The 25,989-nt window shown below is 47.8% G+C and overlaps 1 protein-coding gene and 1 long non-coding RNA gene across 3 annotated transcripts in view; both read left to right on the forward strand.

The window, feature by feature from the left end:
• Positions 1 to 25,989, forward strand: part of nup214 (nucleoporin 214) — a 53,868-nt gene that overhangs the window by 20,181 nt on the left and 7,698 nt on the right. The window contains exons 24-33 of one of the 2 annotated variants that reach the window (XM_023818632.2): positions 1,559 to 1,670; positions 9,529 to 9,604; positions 9,788 to 9,863; positions 10,175 to 10,292; positions 10,655 to 10,728; positions 10,828 to 12,606; positions 18,203 to 18,267; positions 19,108 to 19,279; positions 21,341 to 21,493; positions 24,604 to 24,775. In XM_023818632.2, the coding sequence (XP_023674400.2) occupies positions 1,559 to 1,670; positions 9,529 to 9,604; positions 9,788 to 9,863; positions 10,175 to 10,292; positions 10,655 to 10,728; positions 10,828 to 12,606; positions 18,203 to 18,267; positions 19,108 to 19,279; positions 21,341 to 21,493; positions 24,604 to 24,775 (2,797 nt within the window). The remainder of the gene's footprint in view (positions 1 to 1,558; positions 1,671 to 9,528; positions 9,605 to 9,787; positions 9,864 to 10,174; positions 10,293 to 10,654; positions 10,729 to 10,827; positions 12,607 to 18,202; positions 18,268 to 19,107; positions 19,280 to 21,340; positions 21,494 to 24,603; positions 24,776 to 25,989) is intronic. The other variant, XM_023818633.2, reaches the window with a different exon arrangement.
• LOC111847455 (uncharacterized) lies at positions 24,788 to 25,666 on the forward strand. Its single transcript, XR_002839112.2, has 2 exons — positions 24,788 to 25,010; positions 25,182 to 25,666. It is a non-coding gene; the product is annotated as an uncharacterized lncRNA (long non-coding RNA).

A 25,989-nucleotide genomic window follows, 5' to 3' on the forward strand; every position in this document is an offset into this window, starting at 1 on the left:
CTTCTCCGTGATGCTTTGAACAGTGTGAGCGCACAGATTGCATGGCTGATGATGGGAATAGGCGGCAGCCCAGCTAGGGGACGGGTCGGTCACAGTCACACGCCGTTAGTTAATCAGTTAATGTACCACACACAATGCCAGCCTGCTGGGGAAGAACTGAGCGGCATGAGCTACAGAAGGTTAATCACTGCTTTTTTTATCCAATTCTTCCTATGGGTCTGAACCCCTATGGGTCTTTTGCGTGGGGATGAAAGGTGCCTTGAATCTGTAGCCTGATTTACAGCTCTAGTACCTTTTCCTCACAGAAGATGTTTTTCTCCAAATGAGGCCGTTTTAGGTTATATCCAGGCGTGCAATATGTCAGTTTGCCAAAGTTATGCATCTGTTGCCGTTAGGAACTCCTACACAGCGCCAGTTGCTCTCTTTTATGAGGTTGGGATTAGGGATTTAATGCCACACAAAATGTACAGTTTGGTACAAAACGTGGTTTAGGTTCATGGTTCGGTGCACTTTTGGTGCAGCAGGGAAAGCAGAACTTATTTTGAATTTATTGTTAAAAAGACAAACACAATTAGGAACAGTTGTAAACCAGTAGCATTTGTTGATGGGTTTGTTAATTAGACAGGCACATACTTATTTGCACATTGTAAAATTTAAATGTGTCCACTCATCCATTTTCTTCCCCCGCTTGTCTTGTTCTGGGTCGTCGGGGTCCTGAGCCTTTTCTAGCAACTGGTGCAAGGCAGGCAATCCTGTGACAAGCACCAAATGTGTGAAAAAACATATATTAAAAAATAACTAAAATATTCAAGTTTGGAATAACAGAGCCGACAGACAGACATGGTTTTATCAGGTACTCTCTCTTCCCAAACTGCCGATTACGACTGACCGACTAACGTTAGCTGCATTAGTTGTAGTGAACTTATAGCCCTAATTAGCATAATGTTTACTGTGTTGAACATCTACTTGTGAATTTAGGTTTCACCCGTGTCAGTTGCTGTATTAATTTGCTTCATTGTGCATACCAAACGGAAAATGAAGTACTGAATGGTATGTGTCGAATTCGTGTAGGTTACAGCGCTAGCTGGGATGTGTGTAAATTTTGGCAATGGTGTGTTCACTGTGCTGCCACCAGGGGGGGTTAGTGTCTCATTACTATTTAACTTCATGCTGAAAACTTGTGTAATTTATTTTGCCGGAGTCCTGCGTATTCCTTATTTGATTCCCTTTGGTTTTTTGGCTGGGCTGCACAATATATCGTTGTGTACACAATAGTCACATCGCAATTGTCGGCCCTGCTTTGTGTCTGACATAGCTCACGGCAACACTGACTTATTTGACACTTGGTAGATGATAATTTTGTATTTGGCTGTTGCTTATTTCAGGTAATTTCATATTGCAATATTACTGGCGGATACTTCACATTGCAATGTGATATGACAATATCGTGCAGCCCTAGTTGTTGGTGTTGGTGTTTTATACATTTCGAGTAGCTTCAAATACATTTCAAAGCTTCCTCTGAAGGTGTTTTTGCCTCCCATCCCCCCAATTTCCCTAGGAACAGTTTCCACCTCCCTAACAGAGTCCACCTTGAAGACGGTGCCCCAGGTGGTGAATGTCCAGGAGCTAAAGGACAAAGGGCCGGCTGAGCCAGTGTCCACAGTCATCAGGTCAGTTGATCTCGATTGCAACCATACTGCTCGTCCTGGTTTGGGGGGGTTTGCTGGGGGGGGCAGTGTGTTGCCTTCTGTGGCCAGGGGTGACCAAGACGTTAGCAGTGCCTTTTAATTAGCGTCTGGCATGGTGTGACTACCTTCATGCCTTTAAGAGCTGACATCCAATCAGAATGTAGAGCGTGCCCTTCCCCTTGGGGACCAGAGCGGGACAGCCCTGCCATGCATCCTTTTTTTAGCTTGGCTGAAGCAGAGGAAACTTACTTGTATCTCAAGGGAGTTGAGCCTCTTTGTTCTGGCCTTTAACCACATTGATGTCTGCATCAGGTTTTGTTGTACTGTGTTTTCTCTCTTTGTAATACTCGCACTGTCTGTCTTTTTAAAAAGTGTGCTGTGTTGCATTTTGGTAGCTGTTGGAGACCCAGCACGAGGACACATTCTTTTGCGTGTCATGACGACAGACCTAAACAGAGGGGAATCCCCATCTATAACTATAACTATCTCCATTTGATGGGAGGCAGCTTGAAAATAGACTGCTTGTTGTGTTCATGAGGCCCTAATCAAGACACCTGGGACAATGTGGTTCTGTTGGTCAGGAATTGGGACAAGAAGGCAAGGGGTTCTTTCAGTTTGGTTTTGCTGCTGTTTTTAAGGTACTTGCCTTGCTTGATAAATGTTTCATCCACCCAAGTCCCACAGCCACTTAGCACAGCGATATGACAGCTAATGTAGCATAGTCTGTTTAGGGCTCCATGCAGACCATGTGGAAATGATAGTAAGTGGCAAGTTGTTTTTGTCTCTTATTAGATTGTGTGCATTTGCATGAGGGTACAGCTGAACATTTTTTGAACTAGGTTTTGTGTTGCTTATGCTCAGCTGGCTCGACCTTGCTGTATAATCATTGCACTTGTATTCATTGAGCCCATCTGACTCTGTTCTGTGGCATTTTGCTTGTTGATTGTTTGTTGGTGGGTTAATTTTTTTGAGTTCGGTCAAATGTGTTTAAGGGATTATGGAGAATGTTGGTAGCTTATATTTAAACAGTGTAAATGATGTCATCCGTGTGTTTATATAGATGGCATATGTGTTAAGGTGGCATGTCTCTCGAGCATGTTCTGCTTCAGCAGTTCGGCTGGCTTCCAGTTTCTGCGAATCCGTGGCCGATAGCAAGGAAAACACACCCGTTTCACCGACACGTCTAAATCATTAACACCCCTCGCGCAGCTTTCTATCACTTAGATATTTGGCCTGCTTTCATTTTCATGGGTGGATGGTTACCTGAGCAACCGGTGACACTTCTCCTAGAAATATTCGTGTCCCCCGGCTCCACGGAAGCACGTCCATGTATAACAACACCTTTGTGTTCACTGTAGCCGCTTGGAGAAGCCCAACACCGGCTAATGGTTTTCTAGGAAAAACAATGAGTTACGGCTGCTGAAGGTGAAGACAGTTGTGGAAGATCCCAGTTGATTGCAACCTAACTATGCCAACTTGTCTGTGTTCTCCTGCCTGCACAATGTACTCTTCTTGCTGTGAAAAGGTGTGCAGTCTTGGCAATTTAGGAAGCTACCCGTGTAAAGTCTTCAGAGCCGTTCCTCTTTATTTCACGGTGCAGAGGACTCATCCTGATAGTGGTTCATTTTCCTGTTGGAAAAATAATGGTGTAGTAAAATGGCAAGTGATGAAGCCCTGAATAGTCTCTAAGGGCCTAAGGACCTATCACAGCCTTCTGAAGGGGATCTAAGCACCCAATCGGCGTAAGCGTATCAAACACACTGCTGCTAGTCTGAGAACTTTTCCTGCCTCTGTCTGGCCGTAGCTGCTGGCATCATTGTAAACTTGAATTAACATATATTGATTGTTCCACTCGTGGGGGGTTGGGCGTCTGCTGTATACCTAGGTACCCTCAGGGTCATTTCCAGCCCGTGGATGAGCTTTGGTGGAAGTTGGATATTCGGGAACGGACAGAGAAGCCGACCGTAAACACGCTGAGTGTGTCGGTGATGCGGCAAGCTGAACTGGTGCTACAACCTGATGTCTCCATTTTCTGTTGTGCAAAACAAGGGTGTGTGTGTGCGTGTGTGTGTGCGTGCGTGCGTGCTATGTAGCAGTCGAAATACAGTATGCAAAATGAGCAGTGCGTTCGAATCCTCAGTATGGATGAGACAATAGGCGAGCGATACCTGGATGACATTTTGTGAAATTGCGATGTGTGCAAACGATGGACACTACCCTATCCCAGAAGGCCACTGTAGCGGTGAAGAATGTTGCCCTGCTCTAAAAATTTTTTCAAGATGGAGGGAGGAAGCTTCATGTCTGTATAGATTAAAGTAGAAAACAAACCCACGCAAGATCAATCATTTTTATTAGTTTTTAACTTTCATGGAGGTCAAGCGTCATTGGTAAACATCTGGGTCAGGCAGTGAGATGGCGAGCTCAGTTTGTCCGAGGGCATGCATGCCGTTTCCATGTACACTTATTACAGGTCGACCCATATGGGTTCGTCAATAGCTGATGCCGATATTTAGGAGTCAGGGTCAGCCGATGGCCGATATATGCTGCCGATATTTAGGAGTCAGGGTCAGCCGATGGCCGATATATGCTGCCGATATTTAGGAGTCAGGGTCAGCCGATGGCCGATATATGCTGCCGATATTTAGGAGTCAGGGTCAGTCGATGGCCGATATATGCTGCCGATATTTAGGAGTCAGGGTCAGCCGATGGCCGATATATGCTGCCGATATTTAGGAGTCAGGGTCAGCCGATGGCCGATATATGCTGCCGATATTTAGGAGTCAGGGTCAGCCGATGGCCGATATATGCTGCCGATATTTAGGAGTCAGGGTCAGCCGATGGCCGATATATGCTGCCGATATTTAGGAGTCAGGGTCAGCCGATGGCCGATATATGCTGCCGATATTTAGGAGTCAGGGTCAGCCGATGGCCGATATATGCTGCCGATATTTAGGAGTCAGGGTCAGCCGATGGCCGATATATGCTGCCGATATTTAGGAGTCAGGGTCAGCCGATGGCCGATATATGCTGCCGATATTTAGGAGTCAGGGTCAGCCGATGGCCGATATATGCTGCCGATATTTAGGAGTCAGGGTCAGCCGATGGCCGATATATGCTGCCGATATTTAGGAGTCAGGGTCAGCCGATGGCCGATATATGCTGCCGATATTTAGGAGTCAGGGTCAGCCGATGGCCGATATATGCTGCCGATATTTAGGAGTCAGGGTCAGCCGATGGCCGATATATGCTGCCGATATTTAGGAGTCAGGGTCAGCCGATGGCCGATATATGCTGCCGATATTTAGGAGTCAGGGTCAGTCGATGGCCGATATATGCTGCCGATATTTAGGAGTCAGGGTCAGCCGATGGCCGATATATGCTGCCGATATTTAGGAGTCAGGGTCAGCCGATGGCCGATATATGCTGCCGATATTTAGGAGTCAGGGTCAGCCGATGGCCGATATATGCTGGTGATATTTTTTGGCCGAAAATTGGACGTTTTCCCCTCTATTTGCATGATAAAATATCACACTAATAATAACAAACGATACACAAAATTTCTCAACTTAGCATTTATTGAATACTGACTGTAAGTTTAAATATAAACTTAAATAACAAAAACACAATACATGTTGTAAACAACCTAAACTTATAAACAATAAAAATAGCAGCATCAGAATGTCTTTAGCAGCAAACTCCTTCTTCAGCTCCCAGGCTCACCAGCCTGCTGCAGATATCACACCTGGCTTTTTGTGGTGTTGGACTGGTGAAATGCTGCCATACAGGATTAGATTTTTGTTCAACCATCAGACAGCAATTACTAAAACAGAATAAAAAATGCAAGGTTAGCATTTTTATTATAGTTCCTTCATCTTCAATTCATTCTACAATTCCAGTATTCCATGCACATTAAAACAATTACACTGTAATACATTTTAAAAGAAAAAAAAACACTACGTGCGTCATGGTATGATGAGTAGTGCACAAGGCCCAAAACCTTTCACTAATATGTTTATGTTAGCAGACAGAGAGCTTACAAGCCAAATTCACAATCAGAACCTAGCGAGTGCAGAAAATAAAATAAAATAACTTTGTCGTATTACACAGCCTTGTATGCAAGGACAACATAAGCCCCTAGTGATTGTGACGTTGTCGACGTATGAGCCCATATAGGATAGATGTGTTTAATGAGGAAACTAACTGCGCAAAGTCGTGCACTTTTTATCTAGACTTCTGACAAATTGTTCAAATCTCCGCTCTGAAATGCAAAAAAAAGTTGCACAGAAGGACCATTGTCAGCATCAGCTCAGGTGAATGGTGACCACGCTTTCGAACAAACAGTTTTCTCCGCTATGCATTGTTCTTAGCAGCTCTGTGTCTCCGAGGACGGCGCTGTCTGTGATCGGGGCAGAGTAACGAGGCATTCACACACGCTGCAGTGTTTGAGAGCTGCCTGCTCCGCCCCACACACACAGAGTGAAACTCTCCGACACAAAAAAAACAGAACCGATAACATCGGGCTTATATGGTAATAATTAAAAAATTTTAACGATTAAAAAAAAACGTCTGAGCCCACCAACAAGTGCACAAAACTAACAGAATCAATGATCCTTAATATTACCTGTAAGCTACAGTAGGTTGAAGGCTCATTATCATTACGCCAGTTCCCGACAGCGTAATTCGCGTTCTCCTTCAAAAGCGCTCGCGTTTTCTTTTAAAGCAACATTTCATAGCAAACCAGTTAAATAAACAGGTCATTGAAAGATCAGAATTTAAGCCTTACCGTTTTCTTCCAGGACTCTTCCAAAACTTGTGGCTGGGGTCCTGCACAAGGCAGCATGGGTTACGTGTTCCGCAGCAACAATAACACTGGGCTGCCTGCAGACGTGCCTGTCTGTAAATCGGTGTAGTGCACTCGGATATCGGCCGATGCCGATACATTAAAAAATGCTAAATATCGGCCCGATATATCGGTCGGCCTACATATAGTATGTACTGCATTACCATCTAAATAGTATGTTTCTAACAAAATTCAGTACATACTGTGTAGGTATGTGGTTTCAGGTGCACCCTGTGTGTGGGGGCTGTCATTTTTTTTGACACAAATGGCGTTTCGACTGGGCTTTATCCAATGTGCCATTTTTATCTGATCCCTCCTGGCCGCCTCTGATCATCGAGTGCCTCCACACCAAGCTATTGGCAGTCGTCATGACTATCAGAGGATGCTTTACACAGCAGTGTTTGGTTCTCATGCCCTCTTTGGATGACAGTGCACTTTGTTTTCGTTTTAAACGTGCCACACCCACTCCCATGACCATGCTGACTGTAGCCTTAAACAATAAGTGTATGTGAGAGGGAGGAGAGAGAGAGAGAGAGAGAGGGAGGAGAGACCTCCACCACCACCTAGGCTGTGCAGTTAATGGCTTTAATTTAGCTCATAGCTGCTGAACTAGACAAACAGGTTGGAAAAAAATGGAAGCTTTTGAGACTTGTAAGCAAAAAAAAAAAAATGTAAAGAAAAAAGACTCTGATACTGGGTCTAGCTAAACCTCTAAACACTGGGCATGTGCACTGTGCAAATCTACCGGTATTAAAAGGAAGTCATTGTTAAATTTGATTAATCCGTTAACATGTTTGTCTAGTTACAGGCACGTGGCAGCAGTCATCATCAAATAATGTTCTGTGTGCTATGAAAATTAATGGAGATTTCCAGGTATAATTTACTTGATGACATTGTCCCAAGGAAGTGAAACTTTATAAATCTTGCATGATTAACAAAGACCAGCCCCTTGTGTTTTTCTCAGCCCTGGCTTCCTGGGAAATACTCTTCCTTTTCATTTGTGGTTTAACATCTGTGCTCTCCACCTGTGCCATTGTAACTGTGGCAGATTGTCAAGGTCTTGTAGAGGCAAGCAGCTGGGTAGTTAGCTGGCTGGCTGTTGGAGACCCGGCCGTAAGACTCCTCAGTGAGGTCTTGGACGGTTTTATGGGCCAGAGTCCCTGTGCGAGGACTGTAATCACATTTCTTGGATTTGTTCAGGTCGACTTTGAGGTTCCTCTATAGGTGAGCACAGTTGTGTCGTCCTGCTGTGGGCATCTGGGCGTTCACCGTTAGCATTAGCCGTATGGGATCCCCAGAAGTTGCCTGGCGTGTTTGGGGCCCCAAACTCGGCGGTGGTGCCCGGCTTGCTGCTGGCTGTCACACGAGCCTCCTGCCTGCGATGTGGTGACCCTGTCAAAGTATGTAATTAACACGTCTTCACTTGCATGGTCTGTGACACTCTCACACTGAGCTGGGCAAGTTGTTATGCAGAGAGAATTAATACTACTTTAACTGGAGCTTTGCAGTAGGAAGAGGGCAGAATATCTGGTTTTTGAGGTGGTGAAGGAGGGTGTGATTTCACCCCCAATCCCTTCACTAGCCTGGTCTTCCATATCCTGTCAGGCCATTGATCTCTGATACCAGCCTGGAATGAAATGGGTTGCACCTCAAGGCTGCTGCAGTAGCCAGCTGGCAGGGGGGGGGGGCTCCCTGCTTCTGCATATATTGGCTGTATTCGAATTCAAGGGCTGCATCCTTCTAAGGCTTCATTTGATGTCTGAATGTGACTGTCCCATTTCGAAGGCTCCTTCAAACGCAGTCTAGAAAAACGTGGCCACCCGTTGGATGGAAGCAGCCCCTGAATCCAGACGCGGCCATTGCAGAGCTTAACCCTTCATTATACCACCCCTATGCAGGTTTCAATAGCGCAGTCAGGCTCGGGGTGGGGGCGCTGTTTTTAAAATGACCCGCATATCTGTTGTTCTGGAGCTTGTGGGTGTGCCCTGATATTACGTTGGGTGACGGTGATTTCCGGGGAGGGATGCTGCTGATTGTGAACCTGACAGTAGGCAGCAGCTGGAACCTCTGTTTGCTACTCTGTCCTGCTCGCCAGCCTTGGCCTAACCCCCCCCCCACGCCTGCCATGCAATGAGGCGACTGCACACACCCCTTCGGTTTCCGCCCTTCGCCCCTCCCTGGTGAGGATTGCCGGCCTTCTGGCTCCTATTGCCTGACAAACCCTTCCTCAGATGAGGCTCCCCAAGCCGCATGAACGACGCACTTAGAACTGCGCGAATTTCAGTGTTCCGTTCTTTACTACCGGAGTCCAATTAGAGTCCACACAGATATCTGGGCCCCGCCCAGGGAGGGAGCGGTTTTCATTCAAAAAGTGTTAAATAACCTTCATAGTGCTGCCTTAAATGTAAGGACTTATCTTTTAAATGGAAATATTTATTGGGGGCCCCCTGGGGCGGCTCAGCCCGTTAAGAGCTGTTAACAAGCACGGTCACGGCCCTGTTTCGGTTCAGCGTCTGCACCTCCTGTGCTGGTTTAGTGTGCTGCTTTCATGCTGCGTAGGGGGCCAGGGCATCTTAGAGGGACCTCTAGTGTCCATAAGTGGAAGCACAACAATAATGAATAATGCCGGCGATACTCAGAGCAGTACCCTCAACTACTACAGTATTACCACGTATGGATTTCTGTGCTAAGGGGCTTTCTTTTTCCTGTGGTGATTGTGTGTGATGGGAACCAAATGTCCCCACAATGTGACAAAACCTGTTTTTTTGTTTTTTTACATTGCGGGGACCATCTTGTATTTTGTTTGGTTACTTTGGGTAGGGGTTGAGGTTGTCATTGTTGGGATTTGGGCTATGCCCATAGAAATGAATGGATGGGTCCCCACAATGATATGAATACAAATGTGCGTGTGTGTGTATTTGTGTCCTGGGCGCCCCCTACAGTCATGCAGTGCCACGCACTCCAACCTTGATGAAACTCTGCTCTCTCTCTCCCCATCAGCGCCTCCGTCCCGGCGTCCGCTGCCCAGGTGGTTCAGCAGATGCTGGCGGCTACAGCCACGAATCAGGCCAAACGGGTAGGAGCTGGTTTGCCCCGTCCTGCAGCTTCATCTCCCAGCAGTGCCGCACCCTCATGTTCTCTGCCCCGTTCCTCATTACAGCGTAATCTGTGTGGTTGATCATAGCCTGTCAAACTGTCCTCATAATTCCAAATTACTCATTTGCCTATATCTTTTTTTTTTTTTTTTGATTGTTCTTAGAATTCCGCCCCTGGTGTGAAAGTGTCTGGCTCAGCAGGGGAGAGTTCATCCAGTTCTCAGCCCATCTTTGTCTTTGGTAAGTTTGGCTGGAATTGGGGCTCTAACAACAACATGGCTTATTAACTGGAAAAACTAGTGGCAAGCCGCTACATTGTGCAACCATTGAAGTCTGGATGGTGATAGTGTTCGGGTCTACTGGTGTGCAATGGTCAACTCTGCAAGCGGTTATGAGCACTGAAATCGGTTTGTAGAGCCAAAGTTTCCTGTTCGCTTTTCCTTTCAGTAGCATTTGACCAGAATTAGCCACAGTAAAGAATGTCCAGCTATGGCATGTATACCATGGAGTCTCATTCACGCAGCCCCCCGCCTTCTCATCCCGTCTGTCAGGTGGACCCCCAAAACCGGAAGCCCCTCCATCTCCTGCATCTACTTCCACCCCAGCCACCGTCTCCGCCCTCAATCCCGGTGCTGAGCAGACGGGCAAGGTCTTCACTTTCTCTGCCATGTATGTACTGTTGGTCGTGCCCTCTGTGATGGTTCACATTGGCACGTGGAGATTCTCTTCAGAAATGCATAGATCAGGGGTCTCCAACTCCGGTCCTGGAGAGCTACTACCCAGTAGGTTTCCTGTCCTACTTTGCTTCTGATGAGCCGCACCTGCTCCTGGTATTTACCTGAGAACAGGTGTGGCTCATCAGAAGCCGGGTAGGATAGAAAACCTACTGGACGGTAGCTCTCCAGGACCAGAGTTGGAGACCCCTGGCATAGATCTTTTTCCATGTCTTGTATTTAAGATTTGGAGGACAATTTGGTAGAAGATATTTTAAGTTAATTGAGTCTTTTTTGCATATTTTGTTTAATATACAGGCCTGCTGGTGGATTTAATTTCTCGCCATTAAGTACCACAACACTGACATCACATGGAACTGGAGCGCCTCTAGGTACAGTATGTCTGTACTGATGTGAAAGCTGCTCTTCATTGGGTTAAGACCTTAAGGTTATGGAATGATGGATAAACGGGCTTGTTTTTTATTTGACAGGAAAGGATGTGAATCCATCAAACAAGTTCTCCTTCGCTCCTGGCAGTGGGAGTAAGTTGGTATTTGCTCCGGAGGCTCCGTTCAGTCTCGTCCCCAAGTCCACTTCCCCCGTTCCCGCGTCCACTGGGTCTCCCGCCATTTTGGCCGGTGGCTCCGGGGAGCCTGCTAAGGCGGCATCTGCCTCGGCCACCTTGAAGACGGAGCCTCAGATGCCCAAGTCTGGCTCGGCTGGGGAGACTCTGGGCAGTTTCTCGGGGCTCCGGGTGGGGCAGGGGGACGATGAGCCCAGGGAAGCCCCCAAACCCGCCGCCCCCACGTCCTTCTCATTCGGTCCGACCGAAGGGGCACCTGGGACGTCCGCGTCTGACTTCAGCTTTGGGGGCAACTTCCGATTGGGTAAACCGGCGGAGCCAGCTGGCTCTGCAGAAGAACTTGCATCAGGGGACCTGCCTAAGACTGTCACGACCATATTTGAGGGCGACACGGTAACTACGGCAGCTCCTTCCGGGGGGGTTTTCAAACCACCTGAACCAGTCCCCCCTGCTGCCGCCAAGTCCGCCTTCTCTGTGACGCAGCCTGAAGCGCTGGCCCCGGCTTCCTCCCCCACCTCGTTCGCAGACCTCCTCGCAGCCCCTCTAGCGCCCCCTGCAGCCATGGATGCCCCTGGCACCAAACCCCCTGTGACCATTTCTGAGACCCCTGCAGTTGCGGAGATCCCGAAACCCGCAGTGACCACACTGGACAGCTCTGTCGCCTCACCTTTTGGGGATGTCGGCGCCACGCAGTCATTTTCCACCCAAGCTGTCGCCGCGGAAACCGCCATCCCTGCCGCCGTGCCGGAAAAGCCCTTAACTCCCCCGTCCCCGGCTCCCTCGCCTGTGCCCGCAGCTGCCCAGAATCCCACGCCTCTTGTCGCACCCCCTCAGGCAGCCCAGACCCCAGCAGCCGAGAGTGTCAAGGCCACAGAAAGCCCAGTCACCGCGGCACCAGTCACCGCGGCACCAGTCACCGCGGCACCAGTCACCGCGGCACCAGTCACCGCGGCACCAGTCACCGCGGCACCAGTCACCGCGGCACCAGTCACCGCGGCACCAGTCTCGGCTCCCGCCCAGCAGGGGGTGTTTAGCCAGGCTCTTGTGTCTGAGAAACCGGGCTCCATCTTCGCCCAGCCAGTGGTCAGCACCAATTCCACCACCCCAGGCGTCGGTGCTCTCACCCCTGTCGTTTCCACGGCGGCGCCGGACACGACCCCGGCTCCCAGTCTGGGCTCCACCACAGCCGGCGCTCTCCCCACCACCACCTCTGTGTTTGGGCAGCCGGCGAGCTCGGTCAGCACCACCACCACCACTACCACCACCACCACCTCCAGTGGCTTCGGATCTAGTGGATTCGGTGTCGGGACCTCTGGCTTTGGGAAGCCCGTGTTCGGGCAGGTGGCCGGGTTCGGTCAGCCTGCCACCGGCTCCTCCGGTGGTTTCGGGTTCGGCCAGCCGGCCTTTGGGTCGAGTCCCGGCTTTGGGCAGACGGCTGCTGCCGCTCCGGCCTCCAACAGCGGAGGTGGTCTCTTTGGATCGTCCGGCTCCGGAGGTGCGAGCTCCTTCTCCTTTGGGCAGATAAGTGCCAGTAACAGCAGCGCGCCTGGCGGCACCGGCCTGTTCGGACAGAGCGCGGCGCCCGCCTTTGGACAGCAGAGCTCCGGGTTCGGCCAGGGATCCGTCTTCGGCAGCAGCGCCCCGACGACCACCTCCTCCACAGGGTTTGGCTTCGGACAGCCTTCCGGTAAGTCAGCGCATATGTATGTCTTTGCCATGCTGGCTTCTGCCACTGGTTTGGGAAAATGTCTTCCTCAAAACAAGCTGTAGTTTTTTTTTCTTCAAAAAAGGGAAAATTCTTGAACTCTTTAATAATTTAGACTTTTTTGGATTTTTCAGAGTGCTTTTAGGAGTCCTTAATTGCACTGTGGCTAGCGTTGGTAGGAAATCCGTCTGCAAGCTCTGCGGTGAAGTCTGAAAATCGCTGTGAAATCGGGAAGTTCTCTTAGGAAGCCGGATTCAGATGCGTTTTCTGTGCCCCGCCGCTCGGAGATCCCCGCCGACCGCGTAGTGCCCGTTCTGTTTGCCGTGATGCGCTCCCCTTAGTCACCATCGCACTCCTCTGAAGTATCACAGGCGGCTCTCTGCACGGTTACAACTCTGCTGTGGTCAGCTTTCATTTGGAAAGGGAGACTGGTGATTAGTGGCACAGCTGAACCCGGATCTGCCCCCCCCCCCCCCCCGGCAGTTTGATTCACAGGTGTCTCCTCTCTTATGCCGCATGGCTGCTCACTTTCTGCCCAGAATGCTTCAGCACGCTGGCTTGTGACTAATAAAGCATGTATTTCATTAGTGCTCACCTTTTTCCCGGGGGGGGGGGGGTTGGAGAGCCACAACCGGTAGTGGTTTCTTTATTATATTTAAAATATTTAAATGCATTTAGAATGTGGTTTTAAGTGTTTGTGGTTATGGTCTGTTGTCGGGATACTAGCACGCTCGATTGTTTTTCCTGGTTCGACTGCTGAGGTTTACAGTTAAGCAGCACCACACAACTGTAGGCTGGTAGGATCCTTGTAATCAGCCATAAGTTTGTTCTGTTCAGTTTGTTCTTTCAGTTATTGCCCAAAATTTCCAGCACATTCGGCATCCTTTCTGAGGGTGGTGGGGGGGGGGGTGCCCCTTTTCACAGTCTCCAAAGGGTATAGGGAGCTCAGGCTTCATAGAAACGTCTCCATTAGGAAAAGCATTTGTGCCCATCTAATTGAATGATGGGAAATGCCCTCATCAGCAGCATTGAGGTTTGTCTGGGACTTTGACATCCCCATCTTTCAGACTTGTCTAGTTTTGTTCCTGTACTGTAAATAAATGATTGTTCTTGTATTGTTTTTGGGCTGATAACATTTGACGGATTGAAGCAACCTTGTGTCATAAGGGACTATTTGATTGATGGTGTAATATCACTAAAGAGGCACTGTAGTCTTCATATATGAGAAGGATGGCCATGTAGAGCCATCCTTCAGGAGAGTTCCTGGTTTTGGCTAGCCCAAATCCCATGCTGGAGTATGTGTGAGCTCTGTCGCCCATTCAGAGGTCATGGGGTTGACCGTCAGGGTGCCGGAGAGAAGGGTGTGGCTCATTCCCGGCATTCCCCTCCCTGGAGACCGGCCATCTGCCCGGCTGCCACCAAAAGCAGCTGATCCGACGTGGCTGCCATGTGAGAGGGCCGCAGCAAAGCACTGCAGTCCTGCGTGCCACTGCACTAATGGCCAGTGTCCAGTTTCGGAGCTAATTCTGACCACTGCCCACACAGCCTAATTTCTGGGTTTGGTACCACCCTGACACATGGGCAGGGCCTGGTCCACCTGTGCAGATAAATGTGCTGGCTCTTTCCTTCACCCCTGATTCCCAACTTGGGGAAACAAAATCACACTAATGCTAAGTAATTCGATTTTAAAATGCCAAAGAACATTTTCGGTATGAAATAACAGCATTAACTGTTTATCACTGCACTAAGTATGCATTTCATTTATGTTTGATCATCTGTGAAGAGCATAGTCCTTCCAGGTGAAATGATCTGCAGTCACCCTAATCAGAAATTCTTTTTTTTTTGGTCTAAATCACATTTTAAATGTTAATGACAATGGATAACAAACTTGTTCATAGCCCCCTTAGTGACTTATTTAAATACATTAATTGAAGTAAATTTATAGCTAATTTATGGTATATGTTTAATACTGGAGACCCAGACTGAGTAATTATCACAGCATTTTTCTTTAATACATGCACTTGTTTATTACTGAATTTAACGACAGCAGTCCTAAAGGTTGTTTAAATTAATAGACAAAGGAAAATGGGTGATTGTACTGCGATATCTGCGTAATAATCATACATCAAAATGTTCGCTATAGCACATACAAAAAGCATTTGTTGCTGAAGAATGAACACAGAGAATTGTGTCTTGTTTCAGACTTGCTCGTAACCTAAGCAGGGTGAATTTTTCCCGTAATTCGACGTCCGATTCATTTACGGCATGATTTTTCTTAACCGACAGACGACGAAGTAAAAATTAAATGCATTCAAAGTTTCTGTCAACAATACCACAGTTAAACGTGATTGCTTTTTTTGTAAATATTTTATTGTAAAAAGAAAACTCGCAGTATGGGAGCGTTATGGGTGTGGATCTCGGTTTATATGTGAGGTTAGACCCCATCTTGATGGAAGAGGCTTCGGAGATCTCCCCTGGGAGCCGGGTGAAGTGCTCATCTGTCAGTGCTTGCCGTGGTATCGCTCTGGTGTCACACTGATCATGGCACATTAAGGCTGGCTGTGCTCTGGGTGGGGACTGGCCGGCAGCAGACTTTTGTCCAGAGTGTGGAGTCTTAATGTTAATGGAGGGTGTTTGTCCTCCAGGCCAAAATAACAGTTTGATCCAAAGACTTCAGGCGACGAGAGAACATAATTCACTTTATACGTCTTATCTGGCTGCAACCAACACCCTTGTTTAGCATTAACACTGCATTTCTCTACGTTTTGTATCTTGTGTGATTTATTTGAATTGTGTGATCTTTCTAATCGCACCGCAAAGCAAAATCTGTGCAGCGCGCTCATGCGCGACATGGATGGAAAACAGTTATGTTAAAATAAAACTTACCCAACACGCCGGCTGACTGACAGGGAGGAATTATAGAAAGAGAAGAACCAAATTAACCTGTCACTTGTTACACAAATTTACTTTAAACTCGCCCTCTGTTGTAGCTGTCCTTTGATCATTCTGGTAACTGGCTGCCGGATGACTGCTTCCGCTTCGTCCATATGGACGAGTAAGGAATCCTGAGTGACAGTCTGCCATTACAAATGTGTGTTTTCCCCACTCTCTCTTTTTTTGAGTCTATAAAAATAGTGGTTTAGGTTAAAGTGAAAAGTTACTGTCTGGGCTGCTTGCGGTTAATGGGGCTGTCAGCACCGTGTGACGCCAGGCGCCTCAGGACGCTCTCTGGCCGTATCAAACGAGTTGTGAGTGCTGAGACGACGTCCGCTTGCAGGTACAGGTGTGAGGTACTGAGCCCCTTAATGGGTGTCCGTCTCCCTCCAAAGTTGACTGTTTATCAGTGGTCCCTGGGCAGCTACCATACATTTTTGCTGTGTCACATCCCAAATATGATTTTTCTCTCATCCTTTTTTTTTTTTTACTTTTCGCGTACACCTTCTTGGAGCTCGTTTAGTATCTGGCACAACATAAATGCTAATCAGTTCAGGTCTGCCAGCTCCATTGCTTCATATCAGGAAGGAGCACTTCCCAGCTTTAAAGAGCACCTCTGGTGGGTACGAGATCCCGCAGGATTGTGAGTGAGATGTAAATTAGCATCAGATAACTGCAAGCGCCTCTTCCTGGGCGGCATGTGTAATATTGTCTATGCCCGTAAAATGTTTTAATTGTTTAGCCTTTATTATCTGAGGCTTAAGTGCTCCATGTTTGTTTGTTTGTTGTTTTACTTAATAATAATCCGCCCTCAGGTCATGCAGGGTGTGTGTGAAACGGGCTCCTCGGGCATCGCCAGGGGCTTGTATCAGGAAGCAGGATTTCTTCCTTAGTTGGATAACTTGTCGGATTTAATCTAGTCTGGGCTTAACGTAAGCGAACAAAGAGAAAAGTCTGTTTAAACTGCGGTGCCTTAAATCTGACTAGTCCGGCTAAGCAAAGAAGTCCTGCTTTGAGATGCAGGCTCCTTAGCTCAGGGGTCTCCAACTCCGGTCCTGGAGAGCTACCGTCCAGTAGGTTTTCTATCATACCCGGCTTCTGATGAGCCGCACCTGTTCTCAGGTAAATACCAGGAGCAGGTGTGGCTCATCAGAAGCCAAGTGGGACAGAAAACCTACTGGATAGTAGCTCTCTAGGACCGGAGTTGGAGACCCCTGCCCTAGCTGGACCGAGGAGGCTTGAGGTTCCTAGTCTGCCTTTATAAGAACATATTTTTCATGGGGTCAGTTAACACAGAGAAGGGCAGCAAAAGAATCAATATGAATTACAAGCTGCAGTGTTTCACCCTCAGAAGCTGACTTTTTATTTGCAAATAAAAATTTGTTGGTGAAATGAGAGGTGGAGATCATCATAATTGTTTGTGACAGTTCCGAGGGAGGGGGGAGGCATTTGTTTGTGGGATGGGAGGTGGGACGGTGTTAGTCTGTCCTCTCGGATCCTGATACCTTTAAGTGAGTTCTCAGTATGGCTGCTCAACAAATCATAAAAAAAATTGTGATCTTGATTCATATCTCTTTGCGATCTCCTTTCTGAATTTCAATGGTTCTTCTGCATTGTATTACATCAGCTGGATCAAAACAAGGGCTTCTGCTTTTCCCCAGAGTCTCAAGCGTTCCATAATTCTGCATTCTCTTTAAAAGGCGCTTTCCCACCTCACCAGGTACCATCTTGTGCATGTGCAGTTCTTGCTTCGCCTGTCAGCTTGATTAAGATCAGACTTTTTCTTAAGTTTAATTCTGTATACAGACATTATAGTGCAGGGATTTGGTTTCGCTAAAACATTTGCAGTCTCATAGGGGGGAAATAGTTTTGCAATTTTAATAATTTCTTTTCGAGACTGTAGTGTATGTTTAGAAATCAGGTGAAAGTTCAGCTCTGCTGCTTTTGTATGAGCTGGGATCTCTTGGGTCTTTGCATCCATTATTATTATCATTTATTGTTATTAACCTCGTTTATCATTGTTTTCAGAATTCACAAATGTTTGAAAGACTGTGGTTGTATTACGTTTTATAGGCAGGCTATTTGCATAACCGTTCGACAAAGAAAGTACCAAAATGACCCCACCGGCACGTTTGGTACGGCTGTTTTGGTTACCCTAATTGAATTTAGCGTTTCCTTCCAGTTAGAAGTAGATATGCCGGTCCTGGATCAGTCATATGTTTGGCACAGTCATGTTATGTTGTGTTTCCTTGCGCAGTTTAAGAAATAAAATCGTTACAGAGAATCATGATCTCAATTCTAAACAAAAGAATTGTGATTCACTTTCTTTGTTTCTTTTTTTGTGCAGTCCTAGTGCTCAACATCAGTCTCCCTTCAGCTTCTCTACAATCTTTTATTTACGGCGTGATCGTCATTTCAGGGCACTGATTGCAGTATCTGTGCCGAGCAGCTGGGGGGGTGGGGGGGTCCTACTTCTCTGATTCTACGGTATCACTTTCAGGTGGTTTCACATGGTGGGGGGGGGGGGGGGGGGCAGGAGGGAAGCATGTCATCAGATCTGAATGTATATAACCGTTAGAGAATCTTGCCCTTTTGATTAGGTCTGTGTTGTGATCCTTAGCTATATTTGGTTTTCCCCCCACAGCATTTGGCAGCACCTCCACGCCTTTGTTCGGCCAGCAAACCAGCGGCGGCAGCGTCTTCGGACAGGTGAGCCCCCCGCTCCCAGCCCCCCCCCCAGCTGTCCCCTTGTCGGACGGGCTGGCACCCCACACCACTACAGAATCCTTCCGAAGACACAAAATTTAAATCTCCCCCACCTTCCCCCGACGACAATCTGTTCAAAGCACTGTGTGTCCTGCATCCGGGGCGTAGTGCTGATCTCTGTCCTGCATCCGGGGCGTAGTGCTGATCTCTGTCCTGCATCCGGGGCGTAGTGCTGATCTCTGTCCTGCGTCCGGGGCGTAGTGCTGATCTCTGTCCTGCGTCCGGGGCGTAGTGCTGATCTCTGTCCTGCGTCCGGGGCGTAGTGCTGATCTCTGTCCTGCGTCCGGGGCGTAGTGCTGATCTCTGTCCTGCATCCGGGGCGTAGTGCTGATCTCTGTCCTGCATCCGGGGCGTAGTGCTGATCTCTGTCCTGCGTCCGGGGCGTAGTGCTGATCTCTGTCCCAGCACATTAAGTCTGCTGAGAAGGTGAAGCTGTCACAGATTCACAGGCAGTCTTCCTTGTGACTGTGTTTTTGCGCCTGCGCTGTGTGAAAACTGCGTCTTTGTCATCTCTTGTTGATGCTGGTCTTGGCACCGTCCGACTGCTTTGGCAGCTCTGTATAGCATTAGAGACTTCAAGAAGATGTGACCTTTATTTTCTTTTCCCTTCTAGCACCTTATTGGTTTATTGCTCTTTCGATTATTGGATGTGTCTGGTGCAGTTTGGTCCCTTCAGCTTCAGTTCAGGCATTTATTTTGAAGTAGGACCTCTGCCCACCGTCATGTGTTTTTTCTCTCTCTCTCTCTCTCTCTCTGCCTGTCTGTGTATCCTGTGCGTGTCAGTCGGCCACGTCCGGAGGTGGCCTTTTTGGGCCTGGAGCCAACAGCGCCGCCGGGACGACTGCAGGGTCCGGGGGCTTCTTCAGCGGCCTCGGGGGCAAGCCGAGCGAGGACGCGGCTAACAGAAACCCATTCGGGTCGACCGCCACAGATTTCGGCCGATCGAATCAAGCAGGTAAGGATGGGGCCATTTAGAAAGTAATTAATGTATGACTCATACCTCCTCATGAAGAGACCTTCACAGATACGGTAAGGTCCCCATTAAATACTTCTCTTAAAATCCTCCACGGACAGTTTTGGAGAGAATAAAAAATGCTGCAGCCACCCAAATACCTTGATCTTTGTATTGATGCTGGAGGCAGAATGACGACCTAAACATCAAGCTCAAGTCATGCCCCACCCCCCCCTCCCCAAACACACGCACAGTCACGCATGCACTCGTGGGCTTTGCATTTTTAATGCCCTGCATCTGGCAGTTGCGCAAGCAAAAGCGTTTGTTTGACATCCAGTCTGGTTCACAAGTTCACTGTCTTCTCCCCTCTGTGCCTGCTAAATGTCATTTTGGAAGCTGGTAAGACAGATAAACCAGCAGCGCTGCTGGTTAGGATGTCTCAGATGCACATGGGCAGCACACTTCTTCTTCATGGTCTTCTGATCTTCACACAGAAATGAAATGACAGGGAATAGTTTTCTTTGTGGCAGTAAATGGGTGCATCACACGGGCATCTCTAAAATCATGGGTTCCTTAGAGAACCATAACACAGGTCTGTGAGGCTCTGAACAGAAATGTCGGGTTACGCGTTGCTGATGCCGCTTCCCTACTTGGCACCCCCCCCCCCCACCTTCTCGCCATCTCCCCACGTCGCCACGGTGTCAGTCAACAGTTTCCGTCTTCCTGGTCTGTTATCTGATACCCGTGACCAAGGCGCTCATGCGCTGGCCGGCTCTCTCTCCCCCCATCCTGTAGTAGATTTCTGTTTGCTCCAGCCCCCTTGCCCCAGCCTCGCATGTAAATCGCCCCCCCCCCCCCGTGTTGATAGTCACGCTGTTCTGCTTAATGCTTCCGGTTGCAGTTTGCATTAACAATTTAATAGGTTTCTGCAAAGGGGTTATTGTGTTGTGGACTAAATCATTTCTGGGATTTTGTGGAGCATGCATTTAGCCCAAGTTTGGACAAGATGATCGCATCTGTCCCAGACCTGGTCAGTCTTCCTTAATTCTCATTTAATACCTAGGTCATCGTCTGGCTCTGGTATTGTTTATATCGATAGCTGGGTTTGTTCCCCGCTCCACGTACACGATTCCCATGAGGGTCACTCCCGTGAAATGAGTGTGGCTGTCTGGTTTGTCCCTGATGCTATAATTTCCCCAGCAAGGTTGTTCTGACAGTTCTTTCTGGAAGCCAATGTTTGATATACAGTTTATTTTTTCTTCGTTCTCTTGTGCCAGTGTTCCTGTTCCCCATAGTGTCGTTGGGCAGATGTCAGTCAGTCCGGCACATTAACTGCTCCTCCTTAGTAGCTGGGTTTTTTTTTCTGCTTTTATCAAATTATAATCCTTAAGAAGTCTAGACTGAACCGGTTCGGCTGCACATAGCTGTTCCATTGGTTTAAGGATGGGTCCCGAGCTCTTTGGATTTAAAATAGTTACAACAGTTCATTCTGCAGCGCCTGTTGTAAATAATGCAGCAGCCCTGCTAGCAGTGCGATCAGTCAGTGACTGGTTTGGTTTGTGTGAATCCATGCACTATACAAGGGCTTTTTAAAAAGGGGGCTGTAATTATGCATTCACTGGAGCAGACTGTTGCTTAGGATTGGTGATGTGGTGTTTCATAATACCAAGAATGCAATGATCATACTTGTGGTCTTGATAAGACTGATTTTGCTAACTTGCCTTCCTAGAACAAACTTGGCACGATGAATCGTGGGCTTGGCCTCATTAGGTGAGGATGCAACTGATGCATCCTTGATATTTGGGGCAAGAATGACATCCAGGCATTTTTACCTTCCTCTGTACTTCTGTTCTTGAGCATTGAATCTGGTCTCCGGCAATGGAAGATGGCATAAAACGGGTATGTGAGAACACAAGTACGCATATTGAGAAACACTCCTGGTCTCGGAAATATAAGGGCCCCCTCCTCGTTTGCGTATTTAAATGAAGCTGAGTGAGATGCCCCCTCCTGACATGGGATTCTGGGGTCTGGTGGCTGAAAGGTACCTCCTTTCTTCCTCCTCAGGGTCCAGTAGCCTGTTTGGGGACAGCGGGGCCAAGACCTTCGGCTTTGGCACGTCCTCCTTCGGCGAGCAGAAACCCGGCGGCTCGTTCAGCACAGGCAGTGGCAGCGTGGCGTCCCAGGGCTTTGGCTCCTTCAGCACCCCCAGCAAGACGGGTACCCGGCCGGGCGTAGGGTCGAAAGCGGGACCGGGCGCGGGGCCTCCTCACCGGCCGGCGCAGCGTGCCAATGCCACGGGATTCCCAAGCACTCGCTACCTCTCTAAGTGTCACTGCTGATGCAACAGTAGCCAGCCTCCTGCAAGCATAGGAAATGCCGTCATAGCGTCCCGAGTCAGGAGAAATGGCTGTTTACGGACCCGTCTCCATCCTCAGCAGTTAAGATACCTTTTGGAGTTTCTCAGAGAGGCGGGGTTTCTGATCTCGGTGTGTGGTTATAATACAGTACCAGTCAATAGTTTGGACATGCGGTGTTGCCTGCAAAGGAGAGTGCTAGTGTCGCATCACATGACCTGCCACCTGACCTAAACACAGTAGAGATGGTTTTAGAGGAGTTTGACCAGAGAGCGAAGGAAAAGCGGCCAATGAGAGCTCAGCATATATGTGGGAGCTCCTTCAGGACAGCTGGACAAGCATCCTAGGAGGCCGCCTCATGAAACTGGTGTAGAGGAGACAGTAGGTCAGCCAGTCCCTGGGGCACCTGGGGTTAAGGGTCCAGTGGTAGGATCACTCTGCTGATCTAGGGATTTGAACGGGATCCGAGTCCCCACCCGCAAAGTGCCCCCCCCCCCCCCCCCCCAAACAATTTTTTTTTATACTTTTTTTGGTCAGTGCATAATTGGATAATTCTGTTTGTTTTTATAGTTTTTATAATCATTTTATAGTCTTTATAATTACTCTAAAATGTAGAGAATTGTACAAAAAAACCTTCCTTTGGGTAGGTGTGTCCAAACTTTTATCTGATGCCATATATCCTGCAAAATGAAATAATATTCAGCGTCAGATAAGAAAGATCATGTGTCTGCTCCAACAGAAAAATTTACACTCTCTTGGTTTTTACAAGGTTATGTCTGATATTTTATTGGAGCTGTTTGGGTTAAGGGGCTGTGTGGCGACTGGGCTGCAGCCTTTGTGAATTTTCTCTGGACAGACCAAAAACATTCTCTCAGATATTAGTGTCTCTATATCAACCCCTTAGTGTGTTATGACCACTTCTGGGTAACTAAATTTGTGTGTCCATCAAAAGCATTTAATTGTTGCATTTATCCTTTGTGGCTTTTCTGTATGTTCATGCTGCTTGCCTGAGCCGGAATGACTTTCATTTGCTTTAAGTACTTTGCCCAGTCCCCTTTGCTGTCTGCTCCGTTACCAGTAGGTTAGAAATACAACCACTAGTAGATTTAGTAGTTACTAATGGTGACCGTCCAGAAATTAAATGTGTGTCCAATTTAAAATTTATAGCACTCAAAATTCTTGAATTTGCCACTAGTGCAAATAAGATTTATTGGGTTTTGAAGCAGCTTTACCTGATGTTCTCAAAAAGCATGTTTTCACTTGGTAATGCATTTACTCCAGCTCACCATGGGGTTGAGTTATTGCAAAGCTGGTGTGTGTTTGGGAGTGATTCCATTTGTGTGAAGTGGTACATCGCAGCTCACAATACAGTGAAAAATTCCTTTGCTGACTGTGCTGCTCAGACTGTGCGTGCATCATATAGCAGGGTATCTGTCTTCTGAGGAAATGCCTGTGTGTGAAGAGGCCTCTCTGAACACAGGTGTTGGTGTCCTGCGGTGGGAAATGCGTCACGCTGCCCTGTAGCTCAGCTCGGCATACATGCTACCGGCGCACTTCAAAGCCATGCAAGGCACCAAGCGTGCCTTTCATTGCGCCTCCCTAGCCATCCATCTGGGCCGGACATGCCGTCCCGCAGGCTAGAAATGACAGCGTTAGGCTCTCGCTCGACACACTTTCCAGATTTCAGTGAATGAGACATGAACACGTCTCGCTTTTTTTTTTCCCCCCTGTATTCTCAGCCTCGCAAGGTCACGTGACTTTTACTAAGCGTGGGATTTGTCGGGCTTAGAGAAGATCGATCGTAATTATGTAAATAGCATCACGCGCGTGTTCATGCAGTGCTGTTCACATGTAGAGTTTTTTTTTTTAAACAAGCACTCCCCTGCTCTGTTTTTAAAGCAGTAACCCCCCCCCCCCCCCGACATGGCCCCAGTCCAAGGATTGCAGTCCAATTACATTAACCTAATCAATTATTCACCGCGGTAGAGACACTGGGCCTGGCTGAAATTTCAGAGCCCATTCTTCTTGCCATGGTTCCCCACTTGACAAGGGGTTGCCTTGCCTTGCCTGCAGTTAGATGGAAGCCCTTGGGTCCTAAAGCCCCTCCTTCATGATGGCAGCTAACCTTTGCTTTAGGCCTGGGTTTTATTTCCTATTATGGTTTTAATAAAGCCTTCTGCAATCACCTTTCTGTTTTCTAAGCTCCTACTGTATGTTTCAAATACCTTATAATGAGCATTAAAATGCTTTTTTTTTTTCCCTTGTAGTTATACATCTTTAAATGTAGCTATACCTTTAACAGATGGTTAAGGGACCACACAGTACATCTTATGGATTTTATCACAAGTTTAATTGTATCAAAGGAAATACTTAGCCAGTTGGGCGAGATGCAGTCACGCCAGTAATACATCCTGCATTTTATGGTGTATATAGCTGTTGTGGTGGTCGATTGCTTCAATAAATTTTCAGTTTTCTTTTTTCCACCATGCCCTTCGTAATCTTGCCGAATGTTTGCGTGTGTCATAAACCGTAGCTTAAATCGGTTCCAGAGGGTTAAAGGCCCTTCATTTTTGTATGTTGGTTGATAGTTCAGTGCTTCCATATATTTAGAAGTATCATCCCCTTTTGCCCTATTTGTGTTTTGCTGCTTAGTGCTTATTTTGGTGTAAGTGTGATTATGTGTCAACCCCTGCCAGTTGCATCTGGTTCCCAAAATGCTTTCTTCTTGATATTGAAGGTGAAGGTGTACTATCTTAACTGGAAACAGTCAAATGAGCATGTTTTTCAAGCTGCTGAGCACATAGCAGGACTGTGCATACGCGTGTTCATGTGCAGCTCTGCGGTAGGCCGCGCACACGCGTGTCCATGTGCAGCTCTGCGGTAGGCCGCGCACACGCGTGTCCATGTGCAGCTCTGCGGTAGGCCGTGGCCCATTCTCAGGGCTGACCTGCCCGCCCTTCTCTTCCCTCTCAGGTGGTTTCGGCAGCGCCCCAGTTTTCGGCAGCCCGCCTGCCTTCGGGGGCTCACCAGCGTTCGGGCCAGCCTCGGCGTTTGCCTCGTCTCCGTCCTTCAGCAGCCCCATGGGATCCACTGGAGGCAAGGTCTTCGGAGAGGGTACAGCGGCCGCCAACGTTGGAGGATTTGGGTAAGACGCAGGGAGTCGGGGGAGGTGTGGTGAGATGTCCGGGAGTCCTTGGCATGTATCACAAGACCGGGGCATCGACCGACTTATTTAGTGTATTTGAAAGGGAAATTTTTCTGTGAAGTGACCTTACAGCCCCAGCTCACCCGCAGCCTTCCACGTTCAGCTTTTTGCACACATCGTGGAGCAGGACTGCTGCCTTGGCGTGCATTGGTTCGCACAATGGCAGGCTGTGAAGGTCAGTCTTCAGGAGTGGATGTGGTGACTTTGAGCGCCTCTGATAGAGCTCCACCACACTCCCTGCCCCCAGTCAGCACCTGCTTTGTATTGTAAATAGTTCTGAAGTCCTCTGAGAGAATGAATCTATGCTGGATTCTACAATGCGGTTGTTTACTGTGCCCAATTATAGTCGTCACACGTAGGCTGGCTCTGCTCGAAACTGCTGGATCTCCTTTAGCGTAGCGGCAGCGTGGAAACACCTGGGGGGTGGGGGTGTTGAATGAGGATGATGATGGAAAGCCTTCCCTGAAGAGCATAGCTGTAACTTTCTGTCCAGGTCCTGCTGAGAGGCTCTGTAGCTATTTCACTTTGCAATTTTGAATTTTGTTTGTTTATTTTGTTTTACATGCATATGTATCCCTTTTTCCTCTGAACTTTTATTTGTTTTAAACAATATGACTAGAAACTATAGCGAATAGAGTAATTTACTTTGCATGTCCTCAAGCAATGTGGCCCACAGGGTGATATTTTGTTAAATATAAATTGGAAAAACACTGGTGTAACTGAGTTTAATTTAAAAAGAGAAAAGTTTGCCTCAGGTTGAGTTTTACGTGGTCGCACCTTAAAGGCTATAAGTATTGCTAATTAGTCAAATAAAATATTAATAAACCTCAAATTTACACCCAGTTCTCATTTATTTTTGGTTCAAAAATAGTTAATGGCCATTTGTATTTGGGTGCCTTTTTGGCACCATTAAAATGAGCAATCTGCTGGGTAATAACCCATGAGGAAACAGCTCGACTCTGGCCAGTCTGCTGGGGAATAACCCATGAGGAAACAGTTCGACTCTGGCCAGTCTGCTGGGTAATAACCCATGAGGAAACAGCTCGACTCTGGCCAGCCTCCTGGGGAATAACCCTTGAGGAAACAGCTCGACTCCGGCCAGTCTGCTTGGTAATATCCCATGAGGAAACAGCTCGACTCTGGCCAGCCTGCTT

This window comes from Paramormyrops kingsleyae, chromosome 7 (genome assembly GCF_048594095.1).
Source record: "Paramormyrops kingsleyae isolate MSU_618 chromosome 7, PKINGS_0.4, whole genome shotgun sequence".
NCBI lineage: Eukaryota > Metazoa > Chordata > Actinopteri > Osteoglossiformes > Mormyridae > Paramormyrops > Paramormyrops kingsleyae.